At 41.4% G+C, this 25040-nt stretch overlaps 1 protein-coding gene and 1 long non-coding RNA gene across 5 annotated transcripts in view; one reads left to right on the forward strand and one right to left on the reverse strand.

Moving 5' to 3' along the window:
• BICRAL (BICRA like chromatin remodeling complex associated protein) overlaps positions 1-18732 on the forward strand; it is a 72560-nt gene extending 53828 nt beyond the window's left edge. For all 3 annotated transcript variants that reach the window (XM_045541960.1, XM_045541961.1, XM_045541959.1), the window contains 7 exons: positions 3270-3375; positions 4095-4195; positions 5427-5488; positions 6487-6632; positions 8118-8212; positions 9801-9903; positions 14869-18732. In XM_045541960.1, the coding sequence (XP_045397916.1) occupies positions 3270-3375; positions 4095-4195; positions 5427-5488; positions 6487-6632; positions 8118-8212; positions 9801-9903; positions 14869-15653 (1398 nt within the window). In that variant the 3' untranslated portion in view covers positions 15654-18732. The remainder of the gene's footprint in view (positions 1-3269; positions 3376-4094; positions 4196-5426; positions 5489-6486; positions 6633-8117; positions 8213-9800; positions 9904-14868) is intronic.
• On the reverse strand, positions 16192-24916 carry LOC123631887. Of its 2 annotated transcripts, XR_006733254.1 has the most exons (3): positions 24687-24914; positions 17187-17353; positions 16192-16429 (listed from the first exon to the last, which is right to left on the reverse strand). It is a non-coding gene; the product is annotated as an uncharacterized LOC123631887 (long non-coding RNA). The 2 variants fall into 2 exon arrangements; XR_006733253.1 differs by lacking the exon at positions 16192-16429 and having other exon boundaries at positions 16606-17353; positions 24687-24916.
• Between the last annotated feature and the right edge of the window lie 124 nt (positions 24917-25040).

Genomic DNA, 25040 nt, shown 5'->3' on the forward strand with positions numbered 1-25040 from the left:
CACGCCTGTAATCCTAGCACTCTGGGAGGCCGAGGCGGGAGGGTTGCTTGAGGTCAGGAGTTCGAGACCAGCCTGAGCAAGAGCGAGACCCCGTCTCTACTAAAAATAGAAAGAAATTAGCCAAACAAGTAAAAATAGAAAAAATTAGCCAGGCATGGTGGCGCATGCCTGTAACCCCAGCTACTCGGGAGGCTGAGGCAGGAGGATCGCTTGAGCCCAGGAGTTTGAGGTTGCTGTGAGCTAGGCTGACACCATGGCACTCTAGCCCAGGCAAGAGAGTAAGACTCTGTCTCCAAAGAAAATTCAAAAAAAAAAAGACAAATCTTCTCTAAAATTTCAGTAAAACAAGATAATGATAAATTTTATTTCTGGAAAAGACCATCCACTGGGGACAACCTAATGTTCTGGGGAACTGGAGGAAGCTGGTGGCTCCTGAGGATGGGTGTTTCGGACTGCAAGGAGGGAGAGGCCCCTGTGGGTTATGCTTCAGGGGAATTCATTCAGTTATTTTTATCTAATAACCATTTACTCTGTGCTCGCTGTGGTGCAGGCCCTGTTCTGGTGCTGGGGGTGTGGCCGTGAACCAGACAGACAGAAGTCCTACCTAATGAAAGGACTGGGAGCACCCAGTTCGGTGAACCTCTTAGACGGTGTCGTCCCCAGCAGTGGAGCTTTCTAAACGTATAGGCCTGGTGAATGGAGGGGATTCCAATGTAGGGGCCAACCCAAGTTCCCTAGTGGATACTGATTCCTGCCACTGTGGCCCTACCCATGCCACCCACATCTGCCCTGCAGTGTAACAATTGCAGTGATTAGTTCCAAGGAAATGGGTACAGTTAGGCCCACAGGAATAGTTAGAAGATTAAAACTCACCAATACCAATGCTCAGCACCCACACAGGAAGACAAGGAGACTTTAAAAACTCTTATCCCAAAACATACTCACCTACAGAGTAGTCATCTTGTTTTAACAGAGTACAGTACTTTATAAAAATATCCTCAAATGATAGCAAATTTTCATGCTTTGACATTAGATTGTTCTGGTTTTGTTTTCTTTTAATCTTATGTATTGTGAAATAGAGCACATTTAGAAAAATGCATAAAGCATAACTGTAGTTAACAAATACTTATAAATCAATACCCATGTAACCACCATTTAGCTCAAGAAGGAGAATGTTGCCAATACCCTCAGATCTGTCTCCCAGCAGCCTCAGCTCTTCCCCTGACTTTCATAGTGAGCTCTTTTTTGCTTTTCTTTCGAGTTTTACCACTTATATATGCATAGGTTTTGTTTCATTTGTTTCTTTAATAGCCAAGAGTTATTTTAGGTCTCATGCCTCATAAATAAGGTGAGAGATCAAGCTGGCTAATGCCATTTTTATCAAAAAATGATGTATGCTCTAAAGCCACAAGGAAAACTTTCTTCTGTTTCATTGTAAACCAGGCATATTGAAAGAAATTCCAAAAATGTACACTGGTGACATTCTTGCAAAGTCCCACCTAGTATATAGCCTTACCCTGTTAAGCCACATTTTCCCAACTTTTATTTGGTTGGTTTTTCCTTCCCAGTGGCGCTTAGTGTCTGCTCTCTGGACACATTTGTGGGAAGGCCTGTACTCAGTGTTTGCCCAGGCCTGTCCACAACACGGGTGCCCCCTCCATGTGGAGAGCTTCCCTGTCCTGCTGTAGGAGAGTGCGGGGTTATCTTCTAGGGGACAGGCTGCGAAAACTGGAAGATTTTGACATTGACCTTTCCCTCGTGGTTTTCCTCCTAAAAATTCATTGCCTGTCTATGTAGAATAGTGCAGGTTTGTGCTTCCCTATTAATGGAAGAATGAGAAAGGTGACCATTTCCAACTCTAATAAATAATCTCCTCCAGTGTTTCTTGGTTGATATCAAATTCCTTTCCATTTTTATATTAGAAAATAGAACCAAATAGATAATTTATTATTTAGAACAGAAATGCTGACATGAGCTTAGTTTGCCAATGGTCAGGCATCACCAAGATCTATGTGAGCACCCACACATGAATGGTTGGTGGAAATGTTTTGCTTAGGCCAAGGTCATAGTTAAAGTCCCCTGTGTGGGTAGTCAGACTAAATCCACTCAGAGTATACATAACATAAAACTTTAAAAAAAAAACTTTGAAAACCTACTATACTATGAAATAATAATGGCATAAAGGATTAATAACTGAAGGAGTAATTTAAAAGCCTGTTATCATCTTACTTAAAATGCATTAAAGAGATAACAGATTTTTCTGGAGCCAAAAGGGACTTGTTTTTTCCTAAACAACATCTGGTTCATCTTCCTCATGTATAGAAAAGCACACAACAATTTAAACATAGGATTAATTTTTCTAATTATATTTTGCTCAGGCTAATATTAAATTGAATTTACATTTCCCAATGACATGCCACCTGATGTTGACATGACACAAACTAGAGACATATCAGATGGCAGAGATGAAATGTACTTTACATCATCTACGCAGCAAAACAATGAGTGTTGACAGTAGATTTGGGATTGGCCCTTGGTCCCTGACCAGGTACTCGGAGTCTGTGCACACAACACATAGGAACTGATAGGATTGTAATTGTAGCAGGCATGATATAAAATTACTGAGGATAGGCCGGGCATAGTGGCTCACGCCTGTAATCCTAGCACTCTGGAAGGCCGAGGCAGGAGGATCGCTTGAGCTGAGGAGTTCGAGACCAGCCTGAGCAAGAGTGAGACCCTGTCTCCACTAAAAATTGAAAAAATTAGCCGGGCATGGTGGCATATGCCTGTAGTCCCAGCTACTAGGGAGGCTGAGGCAGGAGGATCGCTTGAGCCCAGGAGTTTGAGGTTGCTGTGAGCTAGGCTGATGCCATGGCACTCTAGCTCAGGCAACAGAGCAAGACTCTGTCTAAAAAAAAAAAAAAAAAATTACGGAGGATAGAAACTGAATTCCCAGCTGCAGCCTTTGCATCTGAGCACCACAAACACAGCAGTCCCCGGAGCAAGAAAATAGTCTGGTATCAACTCAGCATCCCTGCTAAATGGCTTCAAGAAAATTCAGTGCGCCCATAGATTTTTAAAGGATATACTTTGCAATTCTGCTGATTTGATAGAAAAAAAGTTTTAAAACTTTCGTTTTGTTTTGTTTTGTAATCTAACCTGAAGGTAATGCCAGATAGGCATTAAGAGGCTTGGTTGGTGTTTTAAATATTCTATCAAAGCTTTCAGTAATGAAATTAATTTTTTCATCTTGATAATATGTTTCACAGGCTCAGAAAAAAAGTTTGAATCAGACCTCCCCCATTTCTGCTCCCAAAACTGCAGACAGCCTGAGGCACGCGCAGCTCCCTGGGCTCTCGAACACCGTGCTGCCAGGTCAGGAGCCTTTGCAGTACGCTCTCCTCTGCACTGCACGTCCCTGTCCTCCAACACCCAGGGGACACTCCTCTCACCTCCCTATTCTGCGTGAACTCCTTCTGACCTAATCTTGCTTCCACTCTGATTATCCCTGTTTTCTGTATCCTTTCCACCCAAATAACATACCACGTTGCATTAACTCTAAGATACCATCCATTGTAAGATGTACCATCATTTTAAATACTACTAAGAAAGAAAAAAGCACTTCTAATTAAAGTATGATACCTTAAATCATGTGAAAAAAATTTCCTTAGAAACAATGAAATCTGGTATTATATGACACATACGACTTTTTGTAAAAAAGACAAAAGCTTGAACATTCCGTGTCAGTTCCCTCTTTGGGCCTCCTTTTCCTTAAAGTATTTTAGGGTTCTGTAGTACTACTGATAAATTACTGGCTTGAGGCCTATTTCTCAGACTATGTGTAATTTAAAACTATAGCATTTACAGCTTTTATTTACTACTATTTATTTATTTATTTCCTAAATTGGCTTTAATAACCTCTTCCTCTAGAGCTTGTAGATAAATATACTGCTCTGCTCTCCTTCCTCATCTATAATAAAGAAACCCCTTTTATAGAATGTCCAGTAATCTATATACATCAGGCTCTAGAGATTATATGATGGATCTGATACACTGTTTCTTTTGAACATTGTCTTATGTATTCATTCTAATAGGACAGGATTCTGGAAGCAAAGTTATATCGGCATCCTTAGGAACTGCACAACCACAGCAGGAAAAAGTAGTTGGATCATCTCCTGGCCATTCAGCTGTGCAGGTAGAAAACTATTTGCATAGCTTCTTCCTAACTGAATGAAATGTAGTTGTGTCATCTGCCTTGTGGTTACTGGCTGGTATTGTGTGCACAGTTAGCCCAGTCCCCTGTGTGCCCACAAAAGGGTGGCCATTGAAGACCTTCCTGGTGAGCCAGGCCTTGTTACGTTTATGTTTCTGGGATGAATGTGATTCTATTTCTGACATGTTTACAATGCTTCTTTAATGCCTGATTTCCTCATGAATTAATAATGAGCCAGCACCTACTAGGCACTCAAAAAATGTAATTTACTTTTTAAAGATATCACTTATTATCATATCAAAGTGGATCTGTTCTACCTAGTTATGCTGAGAGATTTTTTTTTTTCTGTCATAGCAGCAAGGAGTGTATTAAGTAGACAGTCCCCATGGTCTTTTGATCCAACTTTGGCTTTTAAACCTCAGAAAATTTCAAACCATTCATCTAATCAGGAAGGAAAAATTTTTTGTTTTCAGCTAAGAACTTAGTTTCTTCTCCATCAAACTTACCAATTAGGGGACAGGCACAGTGGCTCACGCCTGTAAATCTCCGCACTTTGGGAGGCTGGGGCAGGAGGATCACTTGAGCTCAGGAGTTCAAGTTTACAGTGAGCTATGATTGGACCACTGCACTCCATCCTAAGTGACAGAGTAAGACCCTATCTCTAAAAAAAAAAAAAAAGTGTAATGAAATTTGCTACAGTCTGGGCCTGCCTGGAATACACAGTGGAGGATCTGTTCAGGTCTCAGGTTCTGATGTAAGGTATGTTTGTTCCCCTAATGTGATGCAAGAAATGCCCTGTTAGATCACACACTATATGTAACAGGAGCTTAACCATGTGTGCTCCTGTATTCACTGGTCAGAAGACAGATTAAGTAGTATATACTGAGTTTACAGATGTTAATGGAGTTGGTACCTACAAATACATTTCTTCAAAACTATAATGTCGCATTTGGAGCGAGTTAAGGATTCCGGCTTTAAAGTACAAACTGAGTCCTTCTAAGGAACTGACAGTGCAGCTTTCTGTAATCTTGACACAGTACAATTTTGCTACTGGAGTCTATGGGCTTATTTTATTTTTTAGCAGAGCATATTCTATGGTCTTAGAATATGCTCTTTTAGGTAGTTGAAAACATTTGAAATATAGTGATCTTTATGTGTAACTGTATTCTTTTTTCTATGAAAGAGAATAATAAGAGATGTGTTTTGTCTTTAGGTGGATAGTCATTCGGGAGGACAGAAAAGGCCTGCTGCAAAACAACTAACTAAAGGAGCTTTGTGAGTTATCTTTGGAAATGACCAGTCAATTTTGAACATTTCTCTAGGTCTCTAATCTTCAATAAATACACTACAGAAGTCAAGTTATAATAATGAGTATGTAGTGAGGCAGAAAACTCATTTAATGAAAAAAATAATATATTAGCCTTTTTAAAGTGTGCTTTGGAAATCTTTTTCTATAGTTTGTTTTCATTAGGACCTATAAATATATCAAATGTAGTTTGAGCCTCCTGTTTGCTCTTTTCTTCTTAAGGAGAAAAGTTCTTTGTCTTTTTAGAGATAAAGAGTCTCTGAGGAGAAGTATGATTTGATAAACTCCCGTGTTTAGAACAGAAATATTAGCATGAAGGCCGGGCGCGGTGGCTCACGCCTGTAATCCTAAGCACTCTGGGAGGCCGAGGCGGGTGGATTGCTCGAGGTCAGGAGTTTGAGACCAGCCTGAGCAAGAGTGAGACCCCATCTCTACTAAAAATAGAAAGAAATTATCTGGCCAACTAAAATATATATAGAAAAAATTAGCCGGGCATGGTGGCGCATGCCTGTAGTCCCAGCTACTTGGGAGGCTGAGGCGGGAGGATTGCTTAAGCCCAGGAGTTGGAGGTTGCTGTGAGCTAGGCTGACACCACAGCACTCACTCTAGCCAGGGCAACAAAGCAAGACTCTGTCTCAAAAAAAAAAAAAAGAAAGAAATATTAGCATGAGCCTAGTTGACCAATGGTCAGGCATGGCCGAGGTCAGTGGGGGTACCAACACATGAATGGTTGGGGGAACACTGTGCTTTTGAGGTTAGGGTCACAGTTTGAGTCCCTTGTAGAGATGGTTAGACCAAATTCCAAACCCACTAGGGTATATAATATAAAACTGAAGAACAAAATTGCTATACTATGATTAATAACATCCCTGTATGTCTTATTTTCTTTGCATGCAAATAAACATCATGATTAGATTTGATTTCCTAACATGACTCTGCATTGACATTGGCCATTTCCCTTTGAAAGCATTCTCCAGCAGTTACAGAGGGACCAAGCCCACACTGTGACACCCGACAAAAGTCAGTTCCAATCACTAAGTGATGCGGTGCAGAGATTGCTCTCCTACCACGTGTGCCAGGGCTCCATGCCCACTGAAGAAGACTTGAGGAAAGGTAAGCAGGTGGCAGCCCTAGAGTGTCACTCTGCCACCAGGCACCCTCCCATGGCCACCCCCAGAAGAGCAAGAGCCACCTCACCCCCAGCTGATAGACAGGTTATTGTTTTTAATCACAGACCAAGTTCATTCCCTATTTACTCAATTCCCAGTCCGTGTTCAGGGATGTGACTTATTCTTCTCAATATTTTGTAAAGGGAAGCTGGGCATGGTGGTGTACGCCTATAGTCCCAGCTGCTCAGGAGGCTGACGCAGGAGGATCACCTGTGCCCAGGAGTTCAAGTTTGCAGTGAGCTGTGATCATGTCACTGCACTTCAGCCTGGGCAACAGAGCAAGACCTTGTTCCTAAAAATATAAATAAATATTTTGCGAAGGGGATACCCAATGTCAGAGTATTTTATTGACAAATTGGGGGGCAGTAAATCCAAAGCTTCGCTTGGACTGCTGGCTGCAGATGGAATGGCTCCAGACTAGGTCTACACAACAGTTTAGTGTAGTCCTTGCCTTTAGGCAGAATGCATGCCTTGAGCTGATTCTATCAGTTTTATGAATCAGATAGATACTTTACCTCCCAAAAGCATTCCCTGAGGTTCCAAAGTGAGCCCAGGGCATTGATCAGACATCAAGAAACTGGCAAAAATGTTAGGGATAACAGCCCCTTCTCCCAACCTAGAACTCAGTCCATCCTGCTGCCTGGCCCTGCTGCCTCCCCCAGTTGTGTGACTTAGTTCTACCTCTCCTTCCCTGACCACCGCCAAGCCCTGACTCCATCAGTGCCCTCCACTGCTTTAATCCCTCCCTCAGCCACTGCCAGTCTTGCTCCTCCTGGCTAGGGTCCCTGACCTCAGAGCACGGTGGTTTCTGTCAGTCCACTCTGAGCTTCCCTGGGTCGTCCAGGGAATAGGGACAAGATCCAGCATTAAACAGGGGTGTGAAGACTCTAAGAAGAGTGAATTAGAAAATACAGGATCTTTAAAGACTGACAGACAAAAGACAAAGCTACAGGACCATGCCCTGCAAGGACTAGTTTGTGTCTTTACATTAAACTGGTCTGCCCAGCCCAAACAGTTAGACTTCATTGTTTCAACAGTTTTTGGTTTTCATACTATTGAAAGGGAGTGTAGGCTTAGGTCATCTAAACTAGCAAATCTTTCTCCATTAATTGATATTTATTGCTAATCTGTTATACGGTTTTATCTTATAGGTGATATTCAAAGGTATTATGTTTTTGGTTTCCTAATTAAAGTTAAAATGGGATAATATTGTAATGAGTTTCTGTGAACACATACCAGTGGGCAGTGAGGGACAGCAGTGTGGAAGGGTGATGTTTAATCAAGGAAAAGCTAATCTGAAAAGAGAAAATTGCCACAGATAAACCATGTTTAAATGATGGAGGCATAATGCATTGCAGCCTTAAGAAATAAAAGACCTAGTAGGTGATTTACACCCTCTTACTGTTTCTCTCTCTCTCTTTTTTTAAAGTGGACAATGAATTTGAAACAGTTGCCACTCAGCTCCTAAAAAGGACCCAAGCTATGCTTAACAAATACAGATGCCTTCTCCTAGAAGATGCCATGGTAAAAGTCATGTTACTGAGCATATTTGTTTTTTAAAACTCCACAGGTCACAGCTACTAAATCAGAGAGAAAAAGTCCAAGGAATTACATTTTCAGAACATAGTTTAAAATTAAGGCACAGATATTTAAGATTATAGTAAAACTTATTACACTTAGCTATTACTACAAAAACAGCAGCTAACATTTGCTGTACTGTACTTGGTGGATCAGTACTCTTCTTATCTCACAAATTGGGGAAACTAGGGATTTGGTTTATATGTTTGTGTGTGTATATATATAATTACATATAACTAGTAAGTTTGCAGTGTCATTACAGAGCTAGGATTCAGGCCAAGACCATCTGACCCCTGGCCACTGATGCTGGCTACAGCCTTTTACCAACCCAGAGATGTGGGAGAAGGACTAGAGGCCCACCTGAAAAAACTAGCTGATGACAAGTGTTAAAATTAGTTTTGTTTTTAATTGAGAGATCATGAACATACTATCAAATTTACATTTAATTTTAAAGTCTACAACTTGATGGTTTTTACTGTATTCACAAGGTTGTGCAACCATCACCACCATCTAATTGCAGAACATTTTCATCACCCCAAATAGAAACTAAAATTAGTTTTGAAGCATTGGTTAATTAGAGAAAGGAGGAAGCTATCTTGGGAAATGATGGAAAGACCAAACTTATTCTGAGATTTTAGAAGCAGTTCTAAAATCACATGGGCTTTAACCAATAAATTGGTCTCTTACATGTCATTTTCAATTTGAGATCAACTTTAAAAATGTACCTTGGGAGATTTGTTGAACTACATTGTATACACATATGGTATCAGGTAAATAAATATGTGTGTGTACATATTTACTTAAAAATATATATTTACTTTTATATATTTACTTAAAATTATGCCACCAAAGTCTATAATAGTTCTCATATTGACAAAAATTTTTGAAATAACACTCTGAGACATCAAAAAAGATAGCTCTATCATTTGTGAGGAAAGAGCCACTTATTTGGTCAAATTGTTTTATATCTGTCTTGAATTTTCATGTTAAATAAGACCAGGAAATGTAATTTAAGATTTGATTTGTTAACAGTAAGACTTTACTAAAAACGAAAGCCTTAATAAAAACATACTTAAGGCACAGCAGAATACAAAGTAAAAAGTCATCTTCATGAAAAGAGAAGGCAGAAAAAGGAAGGTACAGAAGAGTATAGTTGCTAGGATTTGTGTGCAAAAATAAAGAGGCGTATTTATGCTTGTGTATACCTAGACTATCTCAAACTGCCAGGCAGGCAGCTGCCGCCAGGGAGAGGCACTGCATGGTGGTGGGTGCACAGGGGAGGCAAAGAAGGGAGGTTTACTTTTCAGGTGCCTATAGTGCCTTTTGAATTCTGTACCTATGTATAAATTATCCTTTCCCCAAAAATATAATTTAAAAAATGCATCCTATATGACTAGGACAAACATGACTACATAGGACATGACTAGAACCTAGACACCAAATTCTCATTTCTGATTGCTTCATTTGTTGCAAAGACGCTGTGAGATGTTTGCACTTGATGAAAGGCGTAATGACTGGCCTCTCTCATTTTCAGCGGATCAATCCCTCTGCTGAGATGGTTATGATCGACAGAATGTTCAACCAGGAGGAAAGAGCTTCCCTGTCCCGAGACAAGCGCCTGGCACTTGTAGACCCTGGTAAGAAATGTCAGAGTAAAAGTAGAGAAGGGCTACTGCCATGGTTCAAGGACTAGGGGGCCTTTGGGACTCTGTCTGAACTGACCTTTGGGTGAGAAACTTGAAGGTAGAACGTGAATTCTGGGGAGAAAAAAACTCCGAGTATATAATTACTCTGAGAACATCTCTACAAAATCAAACTGGAATTTTACATTCAATTAAGTGATTCTTTTTCCTCAGTGTAAACTTAAAATTCTCAATCTTTCTCCAGTTTTTGAGAACTAAATTTAGTCAGAAGGCTTCCCAGAAGCAATTAAACCTCAGCATATTATTGAGTGTCCTGCTTTGTGTAAGTCACAGTTAGCAGGAAACATCAGTGAAACATGGTCCCTGACCTCAAGCCAGTGAATTGTAATGCTCATTGAAGTACTTTTCTCTCATCCAACTATTTTCCTGCCACTTACATGCCTTTTAAATTTGACCCATATTCTGCCCTTTAGAAATTAGTTCTCTTGGCCAGGTATGGTGGCTCACACCTGTAATCCCAGCACTTTGGGAGGCCAAGGTGAGAGGATCACTTTGAGGTCAGGAGTTCGAGACCAGCCTGGGCAATGTAGCCAGACCAAAAAGATTTATAAAATAGCCAAGTATGGCGGCACATGCTCCTGTAGTCCTAGCTGCTTAGGAGGCTGAGATGGAAGGATCACTGAAAGCCACAAGTTCAAGGCTGCAGTGAGCTATGATTATACCACTGCACTCCAGCGTGGGTGACAGAGCAAGACCTTATCTCAAAAAAAAAAAAAAAAATTGATTCACTTTAGTTTTTTCTAGCCTCTAAATTTTTTTTTTTTTTTTTGAGGCAGTCTTGCTGTGTTGCCCAGGCTGATCTCCAACTCCAGGGCTCAAGGGATCTTCCCACCTCAGCCTTTTAAGTAGCTGGGACTTCTGGCTTATACCACTACACCTAGCTAAAATTTTTTAAATTATGGAAAATAATTCATGGAATATAAATTCTAACCATACATTCACCATCCTAATGAAGGAAATGTTTTTATTTCTTCAAATTTTCTTCTAGTTCTGGTTTCATTTACAGGCATTATTTATATATAGTTATTAGACTGGTACAAAAGTAATTGCAGTTTCGGACCATGAAGTTTAAATCATTATAACTAGATTCAGATACATCTTTATTAATCAAAATAGGAACCATTACAATCAATACATTTTTGCCAACGAGGAATAAGTTTGTTTATTCCTGTAGTCTAAAACTCTGTGCTTCAGGATTCTACGGACTCTTGGAAAGCACCTTCTGCATCCTGCTGGTTGTGGAAGCATTTTCCCTGCAAAAAGTTGTCGAGATGCTTGAAGAAGTGGTAGTCGGTTGGTGAGAGGTCAGGTGAATATGGTGGCTGAGGCAAAACTTAATAGCCCAATTCATGCAACTTTTGAAGTGTTGGTTGTGCAATGTGAGGTTAGGCATTGTTGTGGAGAAGAATTGGGCCCTTTCCGTTGACCAATGCCGGCTGCAGGCATTGCAGTTTTCAGTGTATCCCATCGATTTGCTCAGCATACTTCTCAGCTGTAATGGTTTCTCCGAGATTCGGCAAGGTGTAGTGGATCAGACTGGCAGCAGACCACCAAACAGGGACCATGACCTTTTCTGGGTGCAAGTTTGGCTTTGGGGCCAGGTGCAGTGGCTCACACCTGTAATCCTAGCACTCTGGGAGGCCAAGGCAGGAGGATGGCTTGAGATCAGGAGTTTGAGACCAGCCTGAGCAAGAGCTAGACCCTGTCTCTACTAAAAATAGAAAAAAATTAGCTGGATGTCATGGTGCATGCCTGTAGTCCCAGCTACTTGGGAGGCTGAGGCAGGAGGATCGCATGAGCCCAGGAGTTTGAGGTTGCTGTGACCTAGGCTGACGCCACAGCACTCTAGCCCGGGCAACAGAGCAAGACTCTGTCTCAAAAAAAAAAAAAGTTTGGCTTTGGGAGCTTCTTTTCGATCCAACCACTGAGCTGGTTGTTGCCGGTCTTTGTATACAATCCACTTTTCGTTGCATGTCACAATCCGATAGAGAAATGGTTCATTGTTGTTGCGTACAAGAAGACAAGACAACACTTCAGTACAATGATTTTTCTGATTTTCAGTCAGCTCATGAGGCATGCACTTATCGAGCTTTTTCACCTTTCCAATTTGCTTCAAATGCCAAACAACCGACCATAGGCAACGGCAACTTCTCGTGTAGTTGTAAGAGGATCAGCTTCAATGCTGGCTTTCAATTAGTTGTTGTCAACTTCCTATGGCCAGCCACTGTGCTCCTCATCTTCAGGGCTCTCGTCTCCTTTGCAAAATTTGTTGAACCACCACCGCACTGTACATTCGTTAGCAGTTCCTGGGCCAAATGCATTGTTGATGTTGTGAGTTGTCTCCACTGCTTTACGACCCATTTTGAACTTAAATAAGAAAATCACTTGAATTTGCTTTTCATCTAACATCATTTCCATAGTCTAAAATAAATGTAAAATAAACAGCAAGTAATAAGTCATTAGCAAAAAAAAAATAAAGAAATGCACATTAAAATGAGGTATAACATAACCACATTTATTTAAGAATGTATTCCAATATCAAATGGCAAATGTCAACAGTGCTAAAACTGCAATTACTTTTGCACCAACATAATGTAATCATAGGTCATGTGTAGATATGATTTTGTATTCTTCCTTTTAACACATATGAAGTCTTTATATAGTCTTCAAAATAATATTTAATGTATTTTTAACACATTAACTTGAAAATTTAGCTAATTCATTCCCCTATTATTGGACTATTATTTTCCTGTGGCTTTATTCCCATTTCCCAATGTCTTTTTTTTTTTTTCTTAAATAACTCTTTATTTTTTTAATTTCAAAATGCTAAGGGGAAAAATGTATTTTTTTTTTTTAGAGAGAGGGTCTCGCCAGTGTCTTTTCTGATACTTAAAGGTTAAAGTTCTGCATTATTTTGTTTGTTTTTGAGACAGAGTTTCACTCTGTTGCCGAGGCTAGAGTGCCATGGCATCAGCCTAGCTCACAGCAACCTCAAACTCCTGGGCTCAAGTGATCCTCTTGCCTCAGCTTCCCAAGTAGCTGGGACTGTAAGGCATACACCACCACACCCGGCTAATTTTATTATTTTTAGTAGAGGCTAGGTCTCACTCGTGCTCAGGTTGGTCTCTAACTCCTAAGCTCAAGCAGTCCTCCCACCTTGGCCTCCCAGAGTGCTACGATTACAGGCATGAGCCACCACGCCCGGCCTGAAGTTCTACATTGTATTTGATGTGGCTCAAGAAGTTTACAAGTAGAATATATGATCCTCACACTCAGTCTAAAGGGAGAGCCTAAAAGAAATGCTGTCTACCTAGCACGATTTTTAAATATTTCTGAAAATGAAGAGAATAACGTAGGGAATCAGGCATGGTGGTGCACACTTGTAGCCCCAGCTACTTGGGAGGCTGAGATGGGAGAATCACCTGAGCTCAGGAGTTCAAGTCCAGCCTGGGCAAAATAGTGAGATACCCCATCTCTTTAAAAAAAAAAAAGAGAGAGAGAGAACAAGAGAATAACATAAGATACATTTCTGTCCCTTTTTCTTAGAACCTGAAATCTCCTATTGCCTTTTAGTGAACTGGCTTTTGTGGATAAACCTTCCTATTTTGTCACAAACCCCTCAGACGTGGGCACCACATGGACAGGGGCCATGCTGCGTTCTCCTCTGTATACTGCCCGCACAGCCAGTGGTAGTTGGATGGAATCATCTTTTTAGAGTCAAGAGCTCACATTTTGGGATTTAGTGAACAAATTCATGTTCATGCTATACATACTCTTTGTGGTTTCACAGATGTCATCAAAGTCCTATTTCACTTCCATTACTTCCAGAGTTAACAATTTTTCTGCTGTTGTATGACAGCAGTCTGCCTCCTCCATCTGTACCCTCAGTGCCCTAAATCCTCATGGATATTTCTTTTGCCATTCTCTGTCTTTTCAAACCTGGTATAGTTCATCCCTCGTTCAGACACGGTTCCTCTGTACCTCACTGCCCTTCCAAGCAGATATCATTTTGGATGCATGCCAACCATTCATTTTGTGGTCTTGGCAAAGTGAGGCCAGGTTTCTTACATGCGTCTAAAGGGATTAAAGGGGAGGGGCTTGAGAAAAATAAAGGGATTGAAGTGCCATCACCCAAAGACAAGTAGCTATGTCTACCCCCTACCCCCCAAATCCCCATTCCAGGGCCCTCTGCTCTAAGGAAGAGACCAGGCTAATACTACCACCTAATTCCTGTTTGCAGACTGTTTCAAGGCAGCCATTAACAGAAAACTCGGTGTGTTTTTTTGGTTTTTTTTTTCTTTTTTTGAGACAGTCTCCCTCTGTCGCCTGGGCTAGAGTGCAGTGGCATCATCATAGCTCACAGCAACCTCAAACTCCTGGGCTCAGGCGATCCTCCTGCCTCAGCCTCCCAAGTAGCTGGGACTACAGGTGCACACCACCACACCCAGCTCATTTTTTCTATTTTTAGTAGAGACAGCGTCTTGCTCTTGGTTAGAGTGGTCTCAAACTCCTAAGCTCAAGCGATCCTTCCACCTCGGCCTCCTAGATAGAGTGCTCGGATTACTGGCATGAGCCACCACACTCAGCCAGAAAACTAATTTTAAATAACACTTAGAGATCAGAACTAAGTGAAGCTTTTGTCCATTAGGTTTTCCCATCTGTCATCAAGCAGCTGCTTCTTCAGTGAAATTTAAGCTGCCCGTCTGGAAGCTCTGGCTGCACAGCCTTGGTTACTCGTACAGGAAGCCCTCTCTGTATCGTGCTTCTGTACGTGAAACAGACTGACTCAGTGGGCTAGGTTGGGCTGCGCTTGCCCTCAGCACCTGACCCCCTCAGGGAATGTTGTATAGTCCTTACTTTCGTTCACTCATTAATGTTTTTTTTTGTTCCCATTTCCAGAGGGATTTCAGGCTGATTTCTGTTGTTCCTTCAAACTTGATAAAGCTGCTCATGAGAGCTTTGGCAGGAATGACCAGCATGGCAGTAAAACAACCAGCTCTCTACATCTGATGGCCAAGGCCCAAAGCAGGGACCGAGCCAAACCAGGCATGACAGAACCAACAAATCATGACCAATTTCATCTAGTGCCTAATCACATTGTGGTCTCTGCAGAAGGAAACATTTCTAAAAAAACGGAATGCCTTGGCAGAGCACTGAAATTTGACAAAGTGGGCTTAGTTCAATATCGGAGCACATCTGAAGAGAAAGCCAGCCAGAGAGACCCCATGAAGGCCAGTGAGCGCTCTCCCCGCCCTGAAGGGCACCGGAAAACCTCGTCCAGACTGGATCATGGTACTGAGGGCAAACTCTCAAGTATCCTAGTAGATTCGCACTTGGAGATGACGTGTAACAATTCCTTCCAGGACAAAACTCTGAGGAATTCTCCAAAGAATGAAGTTTTACACACAGACATCATGAAAGGGTCCGGCGAGCCCCAGCCAGATCTCCAGCTCACAAAGAGTTTAGAAACCACATTTAAGAACATCTTGGAACTCAAAAAGGCTGGGCGGCAGTCCCAGAGTGACCCCACGGTTAGTGGCTCTGTTGAGTTAGATTTCCCCAACTTTTCTCCAATGGCTTCGCAGGAAAACTGCCTGGAAAAGTTCATCCCAGACCACAGTGAAGGCGTTGTAGAAACTGACTCCATTTTAGAAGCAGCTGTAAATAGTATCCTAGAGTGTTAATAGCAGCAGTCCTCCCCACCCCTGCCCTGAGACCCCGCCCCAGACAAGTTACATTCTTTCCTGGCAAAACCAAGTGGAAACGGTCTCCTGTCTCCAGCCTGCTTGATCTTTCATCACAGGTTATTCTTTCTAATCTCAACCCTGTTCTTTGTTTAAGAGCAATACTTGTCGTGGTTACACGGAGATCCTTTAGTAAAATTAATCCTGTTAGAAAGCAGTCTGATAGGCCCCACATATTTCAAGTGTTATGAAAGTGCTTATAGTCATTTTTTTGTTTGTTTATTTGTTTTATTTAAAAAAAAAAAAAACACTGTAATTCAATGAGACCACAGTATACTTGGCCCTGGGTAAAATTTTGACAATCATAAGTCATTTGAAAAGAAGACTTATTAAAGAACATCAAACAGAACTGATAGAAGCTATTTTTAAAGAATATCCCACTGCATCTCCAAATTTGGTTTTATGGGTTTTTTTGTTATTTTGGATTTTTTGTTTGTTTGTTTGTTTTGTTGGGGGAAGAACACATGGTTCTTCCCCCCTCAGCCATCTCTGAGCAGTAAGCTGCTGGCTGCTCTGCCAGGGACCCGACAGCCCTGGTATAAAAGCCAGTAGCACATAAGCAGGGCATTTGCAGGGCTTCCCTGTTGATGATTCAAGTGCTTTTCTGATGCTCCAGGAGCAAAACCTCATGCTTTTCGGCATATCAATGTTGAATTTCGTCTAGGGAATGTTCTGTTCTTAGTTGCAACAGCATGACTTGAAATAATTTCACCAGGCTAAATAAAGGAAAATGGAAACTAGTTAAGAGGCACAGTGTACAGGGGAGGCCGGGACAGAGCCATGAGGAGTATAATATGTATATATGTAAAAGCATATATATGTTAACTATTGAGAAAAACAAGAGTTTTGCATTTTATAATTGGATATAGTCAACATATGATGTATGTCTTTGTTTGTTGCTGGGTTTTGTTTTGTTTAACCTCTCTTTGCACCGTCTCCCGCAACAAATAGCCAAGCGTCAAAAGCACTTTCATTTGAAAACTATATTGTAAATTTTTCAGTTTAAACTTAAAGGGGACTTTGGCCTTGTTCATGCTTCTTGTCTGAGAACAGTAGTCACCCCGGCAGCAATCATTACCAAAATACAGACAAACCAAAGGTAACCAGCCAGCCCACCACTGAAAGAAAAGATCTGAGACACGGGATTCCCATTTGAGAGCCAAAGGTTATGCCCTATTACAGTTTGTTTGGCCCGTGTTCATATTAGTGAACATGACTTATTGCTTTATTTATTTATATTTCTTTTCAGGGAGTGTTCCCAGTTTTCCTTTCTTGTATACCTGCCCCAGTTCATCACATTTCTGTTGTTACTTTCATTCTCAATGTCATTGTAACCGTCACTTATCTCCTATCATGGGGAAAGCTACATAATAGTATTTTATACCCATTCTTCTCCCACACACACATATGCACGAATCTGAGCTGCTTGGATCCAGAGGTCATTTTGGTTACAGTGTGCAGGTGCATACTCACTCTTCCTCTTGTGTGCCCACTCTCTCATTTATTCTGTTTATCTCCCTGGCTTTAGAAGTGCACCCACTGGTCTCCACTTTCGTGTTGCCAGGATCTGCTACTGGCTGCCCCCAGCATGGGGACGACCCCCATTGTCATAATATTGGGCATTTCTTTTCCAGATTGGCCTGTGATGGAAAGGAAGGTTTCTGATTATTGGAAAACAGCAACAGAAGACCTATACCCCCCACCCCCACCCCTCTGTGCCACCACACAAAAACCCCGCAAGACAGTCTTTCTTCATAATAGCAATGTACCTTCACCCCAACCCCATACCCTGGCCAATAGAAATTGGAAAATTTGGACCATTTTAGGGTTACCATTTTTTCCTTATTTGTGCCAATGTCCAAGTTGCAGATTTCCCATTTTTCCTGTATTGTAACATATTAGAAAGATAAGTTGGTATTGCCAGTTGGAACTTTCTGTTTGGGCAGCCCTGGGGTAACACCCTGCCCTAAACTCCATGATTTCATATGCTCTTCTTCTCTTAGGGCTCATGCTCCCCTAATTCCTAGCAAGACTTAACAATAATCCCTCCTGATCAAATTCTTCTCATTGTGGAATGTTATACCTGGAAGCCTTTATGTGGGCTGCTAATTGAGTTACATTAATTACTTCGAATCAGTGGAATTCTCAAGAGACAAGATAAGCTTCATGTACATTTGTCACCTCTCTTCCCTATCCTGCCCTGCTACCCCAATCCTAACTTTTCTACATACCATCTTAAAGGGTTTTTAAGCCCTAACACTTGTCTAGCAAATGGAGAGCCTAATTTACCAAAATGAAACTTGTAAATTTTTGTGTCTTTGTATGTAAGTTTACTTTTTATGGAGGAAGGATTCTAGATAATGACAAAGATTACGAAATGTATTTTACTCCTGTGATTAGGTTATGCGCACATGGGTCATAACTCGCATGTCGAGCCCCCTCTGGTGAAGGGTAAGAGAGCTCAGCCTCAGATAGCCAACATTCATTTGTTCAGGTTCATTAGTCAAAGTTAAGTTTAACTACTTGTACTCAGTAACAAAAATCATTTTTTTTTCTGTTGTTGTGGAAAGTGTGAATTTGTTATTAAGCATTTGATTTTCTGTGTCCTTATGTACTGCCTAAAGATAAAGCAAATTTTAAACTGGCAATTACGAAAAAAAAATATTTTAGCTCTGAAGAATTTAGTAGACTCTGTTAGATTAGGGAGGCCTTACAGACTGACTTGACTTAAAGAGGATGCGTCACTCGCTGTCAGTGTGGTGTGGGCTTTATTTGCTTAAATACCTTCATTTGTATAGTATGTCTCACTTGAAATTGCTTTGTATACATTTTGTAAAAATATTTATAAAATGTTTTGTAAAAAAAAGTATAACAAATTGCAGTTTATTTTGTTATGTTGGATAAATACTGTTAAAAGAAACCAGTCAGTAACTATATTGTTAATCCATGGTTAGGAAATGTTTAGTTGGAGATTACAAAATGAAACAACCATTGCAATACAGCCAAAGATTTGGGAAAATGTGCAACTGTGATTGTCTTGATTTTGCAAATAGGAATGGCTACTTTTCCCAGAAGAAAAGGGTAAGTGTTGAGTGGGAATTCTATTTAAACATATTTGCCATTACCAAAAAGTAGCCTAACCAGTGAGGGCACAGAATTTTAATTGAATGGCCTTTCCAAACAGTTACAGATTAAACTAAGTTGGTCAGTGAGGAAATTTGGTCATGTATATTTCCAGTCTCCATCCCTACTCCTGTCACATGGGTCCCTACTAAGGAAGGAAAATGGGGGTCATTTGACAAGTTAAGTCAGTGAAACTCACTCTACAGGAAATTTTCTTCAGTTGTTTATTTTGTTTCTGCAAGGACAAGGAGGAAGCTAAAGAATAGGTAAAGAAAACATTTTACATAAGGCTTATCCCGGAATTAACATGTTTCTCTTTGGATTCACATATTTGACCAAATTTTGTATTGAGAAATACCTCTATGGCCTTATCTGTAAAATCAGCCCCACAAGGCCCTTCTGAGTTCCTGCCCTCAATAAGTGTGACTCTACCCAATGTGTTAGGGAAACTTCCAGAGGTAAAATACATTTTCGGAGGACAATTTTTTCTTTGTGGCCTAGAATTTACATTTGTACTCCTTTATGGTTTGTTTCCCCTGCCCTAATAGCAGTAGGAAATAAAGCTTCAGCCATAATCAATATATAAATAGGAAGTAATTATTATATAACAGAAGTTAGAATTACTGCTAGAATAACTGCATCAGTGGGTAGATGTCATCAATGTCATTTACTATGTTGCCCTGATGTCAAGCTTCTCTTCTTGCTAAGGATAAATATGTGACATTTTTGCCCCTCTTCAGGCCATTTGCAATGGGAGTGTCCTAGGAATGCAGAGTTAGAAGAAAAGATCATCTGGCTGCTAGGTTAGGAGCAGGGTCCCTGTGTTCCCCGGGGGGCAGGCCCAGAGGAAAGAGCAGATACCTTCTCTTAGGATGGTTAAAGCCCTCAGCCCTGTGTATGGGAGGCCACATTCCAGGAAAGGGGCCCTAGTACTCCCTGATGCAGAGAAAAAAGTAAATTACTAGGGGAAAACGTAAGGGGAAAAAAAACCCTCCACGGTCTGGGGGCACTGAAACAGCATTGCTCAGGCAGGGGCCTAGCTGTGCTGTCCTCAAAGGGCTAGGCCCTGGGTCCAGGGTCTTGCTCTGCTTGTAGCCTTCTGTGTGCTCTCCAAGACACAGAACCTCTTGAGTAGCCAGTTGAAGATGGCGATCATTAACCATTTAACATTACTTGAGCAGTTGACTGTGTGACGGAAACTATTATAGACATTGGGATATACGGATAATTCAGGCATAATTTCTCTTCACCAGGAGCTCACAGTCTAGAGGGGCGTAAAGCTCATAAATACATTACATTTGGGAACTGACTGGAGTTCAGGAAAGAAAAAAATGGGGTGCTAAAATTCTGGACTGCCACTATAAATTGCACAGAGAGGTGCAGTTTATATTTCCATGCCCTGGTTCTTAGGACAGTTTCCTGAGTTATGTTTGAGAAAAAAGTATGATACTCTCTGCAGGAATGACAATAAAGGATTTTTGTAATTAAAATGTTGAATATGTAGAGAAATCTGGTTCGGTATACACACAAATGGTAGGAGCACATTTGCAGTAACAAGTGGATTCTGTAATATGACTAGCCTGTCTATATTGCTACAGGCAAAAAAACCTTTATAAGAAACCCTAATCTGTATTCTTGGGTATGTGCTGGAGTCTGGCCTTTGAAAACATTTGCAAAGGCAAGAAGTTGTTTAGAAAAAAATCACTTTTGGTCAAGGAAAGCAGTGCAACTGGGTGGGAAGAAAGTGCCTTTATCAGCAAAACAGAAAATGAGTTCTAGTACCTCATCTAACATGTAATCAGATATCTTTATAACAAGGGTATAAAATGAGGTGTTACTGAAGAAGTATAGAAAGTTAAAAAAAAAAAAAGCTACATTCCATTCCATTGTCCCTGAAATAATTCAGAAGAGTTCTGGGTTTTTCTGTTTTGCTTTTAGTTTTACCTGCTACACACTGTCTACTTCCTACCCTAGCTTTCCTTTGTCTATCCTCGGGCCTCAAAAGGCTGCTGCCAGCCTGGGCAACAGTGAGACCTCGTCTGTATTAAAAAAAGTTAGCCAGGGGACGTGATGGCACATGCCTGTAGTTCCAGCTACTCTGGAGGCTGAGGCAGGAGGATCGCTTGATCCCCAGGAGTTGGAGGTTGCAGTGAGCTATGATGATGCCACTGCTGCCCCTCATCTGTTCTCTCCCTTTTCTGTCCCACTTTTGCTCTCTTATGCTTGTTTTTAGTCAAGATTGAAAACTGTTGTCAATGCAGTTTTCACCAACTCCAGGCTCATCTGCTGTTCTTATACTAATCTGTTTCTTTTCTGCTTCCTGATAACCCTGTGTCACTCTCTGAGAACCCAACAAGGAAAGCTTGAAACAAAACGAAACTAACTGCAAGAAATGTCATAATCCAAGAAAGGGAATGGAGCAGATGGAAAACCGTAGATGGAGCTCCCTTTAACGTGTGCTGGGTGTGGTGGTTTGGCCTTACTTAGAAGGCACTGCTCAATTATCTCAAGTAAAAGAGTACGATTCCAAATAATCCAGAAGTGCAAACAATACTGAAATAACTTACTCAGGGATATGTTAGGAAAGGGATTCTGGAGTCAATTCAGCAAACCACAAAATGTCAGTCCTGAAGGGACTAAAACCACAAAAATCTAATTACCTAGAGAGCTTTTTTTTTAAACTAATACATATGTGATAAACAAAGGGCATACCATGAAATAGAAATCTTCCTTCCTCCCATTCCAGATCCTACTATCATTTCCCCCAAATATCCCCATCAACACTTTCTTGTATATTCTTCCAAGATTGTTACAAATATATCTATAACCAAAAAACAAAAGAAAAACCTGGGATCATTCTCTTAGACCCTATTCTGTATCTTGCTTTTTTAAAACATAACCAAATGTTTAAGAGTATTATAGTATTACAGTCTTTAGTATAGTTCTTTGGTTTTAAGCAACAGAAACTTATTCTGGTTAACCAGCATAAAGGGATTTTATAGGGAGGATAAGGATTGAAGGGAAGATTGAAGAACCACCAGGCGTAGAAAGATAGGAACGAGGAAACTCCAGGGGGTTTTATTAGGTGGAAATCCTTAAAAGTCTTGCCCCAAATCTACTTTCTCCCATCGTCACTCTGCTTAAAATTCAAAATCCCAGACAAGTTTGGTGTCTCATACCCCCTCCCAATGGGGAGATTAACTCTCTTAGAGTTGAAAAGATCTTCCAAAGACCCTTTCAACTTAACTATTGGGAGGGAAAGCATTTGGATTTGACATTCCCCCTAGCCACCTCCAACAGTACATAATGAGGAAGAGATGGTTCACAAGAGGATTGGGATACTATTAGGAAAATGGGAATGGATGTTAGCAGGCCAAAAAATTTCACCACTGAGATTTCAGGACTTGAAGACCTCTATCACTGTGCATAGTTGCACAGACTTCCATAATTTATTTATCCATTCCCTAATGATGGATAACTGAAGTGGCCAAGAAGGAAAACAAAGCCATATGAGGACAGGCTAAAAAGAGTAAGATTCTTGAGGTTGTAAATGGCAATGTCTCATTCTCATTCATTAACTTCAGTTTTAAGAAAAAAAATCCTGTACCTGTCCCAGTGCTCAGGCAAATGTTCAATGCTCAGTAACCACATAGTCAGTGAACAATTGTTTGGTTGAAGAGGACTACATCTCTTTTTCTCTGGGTCTGGTGCAGCGATGGCTTTGGCACTGAGAATAAGTACTCTCCTAGCACCACCTGCTGGCAGTGGAAAACCATTTCCTGAGTCCAGGCCACCAATCGCATTTGCTAGTATTGTTAACCCTAAAATTCCTCCTCCCCTTAATATTGTCGGTACCACAGAATCTACCTTTTATTCACTGGTGAGAGAAATCACAAAATTGACTTTTGTTTTTTGCTTACTATTTAACGGATGCTTTACATTTTGGTGACCCTTCTGTTCTGCCTCTTTAAAAATAAGACACGTGGTGAGGTGCTTAAAGAGTGAGAATGAGCCTCCCTTTTAGAGTGTAACCCTGAAGATTGTATTGCCCTTTTGTTACTGAAAGCTTGGCACTTGTCTTTGAGGCCACATCAAAGGAACAAGGACAAGCAGTCTGAGGAGAATGAAAGAGGAGTTTATGGCCGGCTGCGGTGGCTCACGCATGTAATCCTAGCACTCTGGGAGGCCGAGGCAGGTGGATCACTCGAGGTCAGGAGTTCGAGACCAGCCTGAGCAAGAGTGAGACCCCGTCTCTACTAAAAATAGAAAGAAATTATCGGCCAACTAAAAATATATATAGAAAAAATTAACTGGGCATGGTGGTGCATGCCTGTAGTCCCAGCTACTCGGGAGGCTGAGGCAGTAGGATCGCTTAAGCACAGGAGTTTGAGGTTGCTGTGAGCTAGGCTGATGCCATGGCACTCACTCTAGCCGGGCAACAGGGCCAGACTCTGTCTCAAAAAAAAAAAAAAGAAAGAAAGAGGAGTTTATTAATTTGCTGGCAAATGAGGATGGAGACTCCTGTCTAAAATACCATCATCCTCCTAATAAGCAGAAATACGGAGCTTTTTAAAGGGAGGCCATTCAGCTTCAGGCAATTGCTGTTCAACTACAGTTGATAATTCTGATCCTCCCATCTCTTTCCCATTTCTCCCAAAGACAAGACCTCCCGGCCCATTCAGCTTCAGGCAATTGCTGTTCAACTACAGTTGATAATTCTGATCCTCCCATCTCTTTCCCATTTCTCCCAAAGACAAGACCTCCCGGCCCAGAACCTCTGCCCGAACAGTTCCATTGACCCATCTCCAGTAGCACAAAGAACATTCCTCTGCCCCTCCTGACCAGTGGCCTGAGGCAGGGATGCAGGTGTTAGCTCTCCAAAAAGAGTGGGGGATGTTTTAAAATGACCGAAAATATTTTTGCCAATTTTTTCAGGTCATTCCTTCTGTTACATATTCCCCACTGTCAATATTACCCTTACATAGCTATGGGAGGAGGGGTGACTATTCTGTTACACTGCCATTTATTCATTGGGTAGCGAGCTCTGTCCATGGCACTCTTTCTTGTTGGACTAGTTACATAGCACATAACAATATGATGCCTTCAGCCGCTAACCCTTTAGGTCACTGATCCTAAAGGTCACTGATCCTATGGCTCTTAGGGTTAGTGATGAACAAGGCAAGCATGGTCCCTACCTTCCTAGTATTAATGCGGGAAAAAATTTGAAATATAATAACGTGCTGAAGGAATTCAGTGAAAGGAAAGAGACGAGTCTTGCTAGTCAAAGTGCAGCCCATAGACCAGCAGCACCAGCATGACTTTGAAACTCGTTAAAAATACATAACATCAAAAACACCGCACCCCCTTCCCCGCACCTTCTGAATAAAAAAATCTGTATTTTAATGAGATCCTCAGGTGACTCCTATTCATATTAATGCTAGAGAAGCGCTACTCTGGAAGTTTCCAGAAAGGACAGGACTTGAGTTGTTTTTGAGGATTTTATGCAGACCGGGAGAGAAAGAAGCACATCCCAGGCCGTGAGGGCACCAAGGGAAGGTTCTGAGATGGCAACAATGCATTTCGGGTTTCCAGTCCAGCAGGAATGATAACCAGTGTTGACTGCTTACTATCGGACACGGTGCTAAGCGCGCTTTACACAGGCACTCTCATATCATCCTCGTAAGGCTGTTAAGCAGGTGCATTATTACTGTACATCCATTTTATGGGTAAGGAAAGCGAGGTATGGAGGGGTTAAAAACTTGCTCAAAGGACTCACTGACAGAGCCGAGCAGACGGAATCGCAGCCACCTTCTTTACCACTCTAAGTCGTCCACAAACACCTCCACTCACACAAAAGAGCCAAAGCCATAGCTTCCAGGTCTCTCCAACGAGTGAAAACGCTGTCTTGAGGTTAGACAGTCGCGCAGCACAGCGCGCGCCGGAAGTGTGGCGCCAAAGCTACGGCGGAAGCCATAGGGGCATTGTGGGAAGCCTTCCATTGTTTACAGCCAAGCTACCAGCGGGATGAGAAAATAGCTTAAATGAAAAGGGCTGGATTTTGAAAATGACACACGCTCTGAAAAGTTTGGAAGGGGTGCAAAGGAAGCTTTGTGCAACTTGTGGCAGAAATCAGAGTTAGCAAGACCCCAAGCGGTTCACTGCTGCCAAGTAGGCTCTGGTTGTCTGGGTCCTCCAACGTGAGCT

Source organism: Lemur catta, chromosome 2, assembly GCF_020740605.2.
Source record: "Lemur catta isolate mLemCat1 chromosome 2, mLemCat1.pri, whole genome shotgun sequence".
Classification (NCBI taxonomy): domain Eukaryota; kingdom Metazoa; phylum Chordata; class Mammalia; order Primates; family Lemuridae; genus Lemur; species Lemur catta.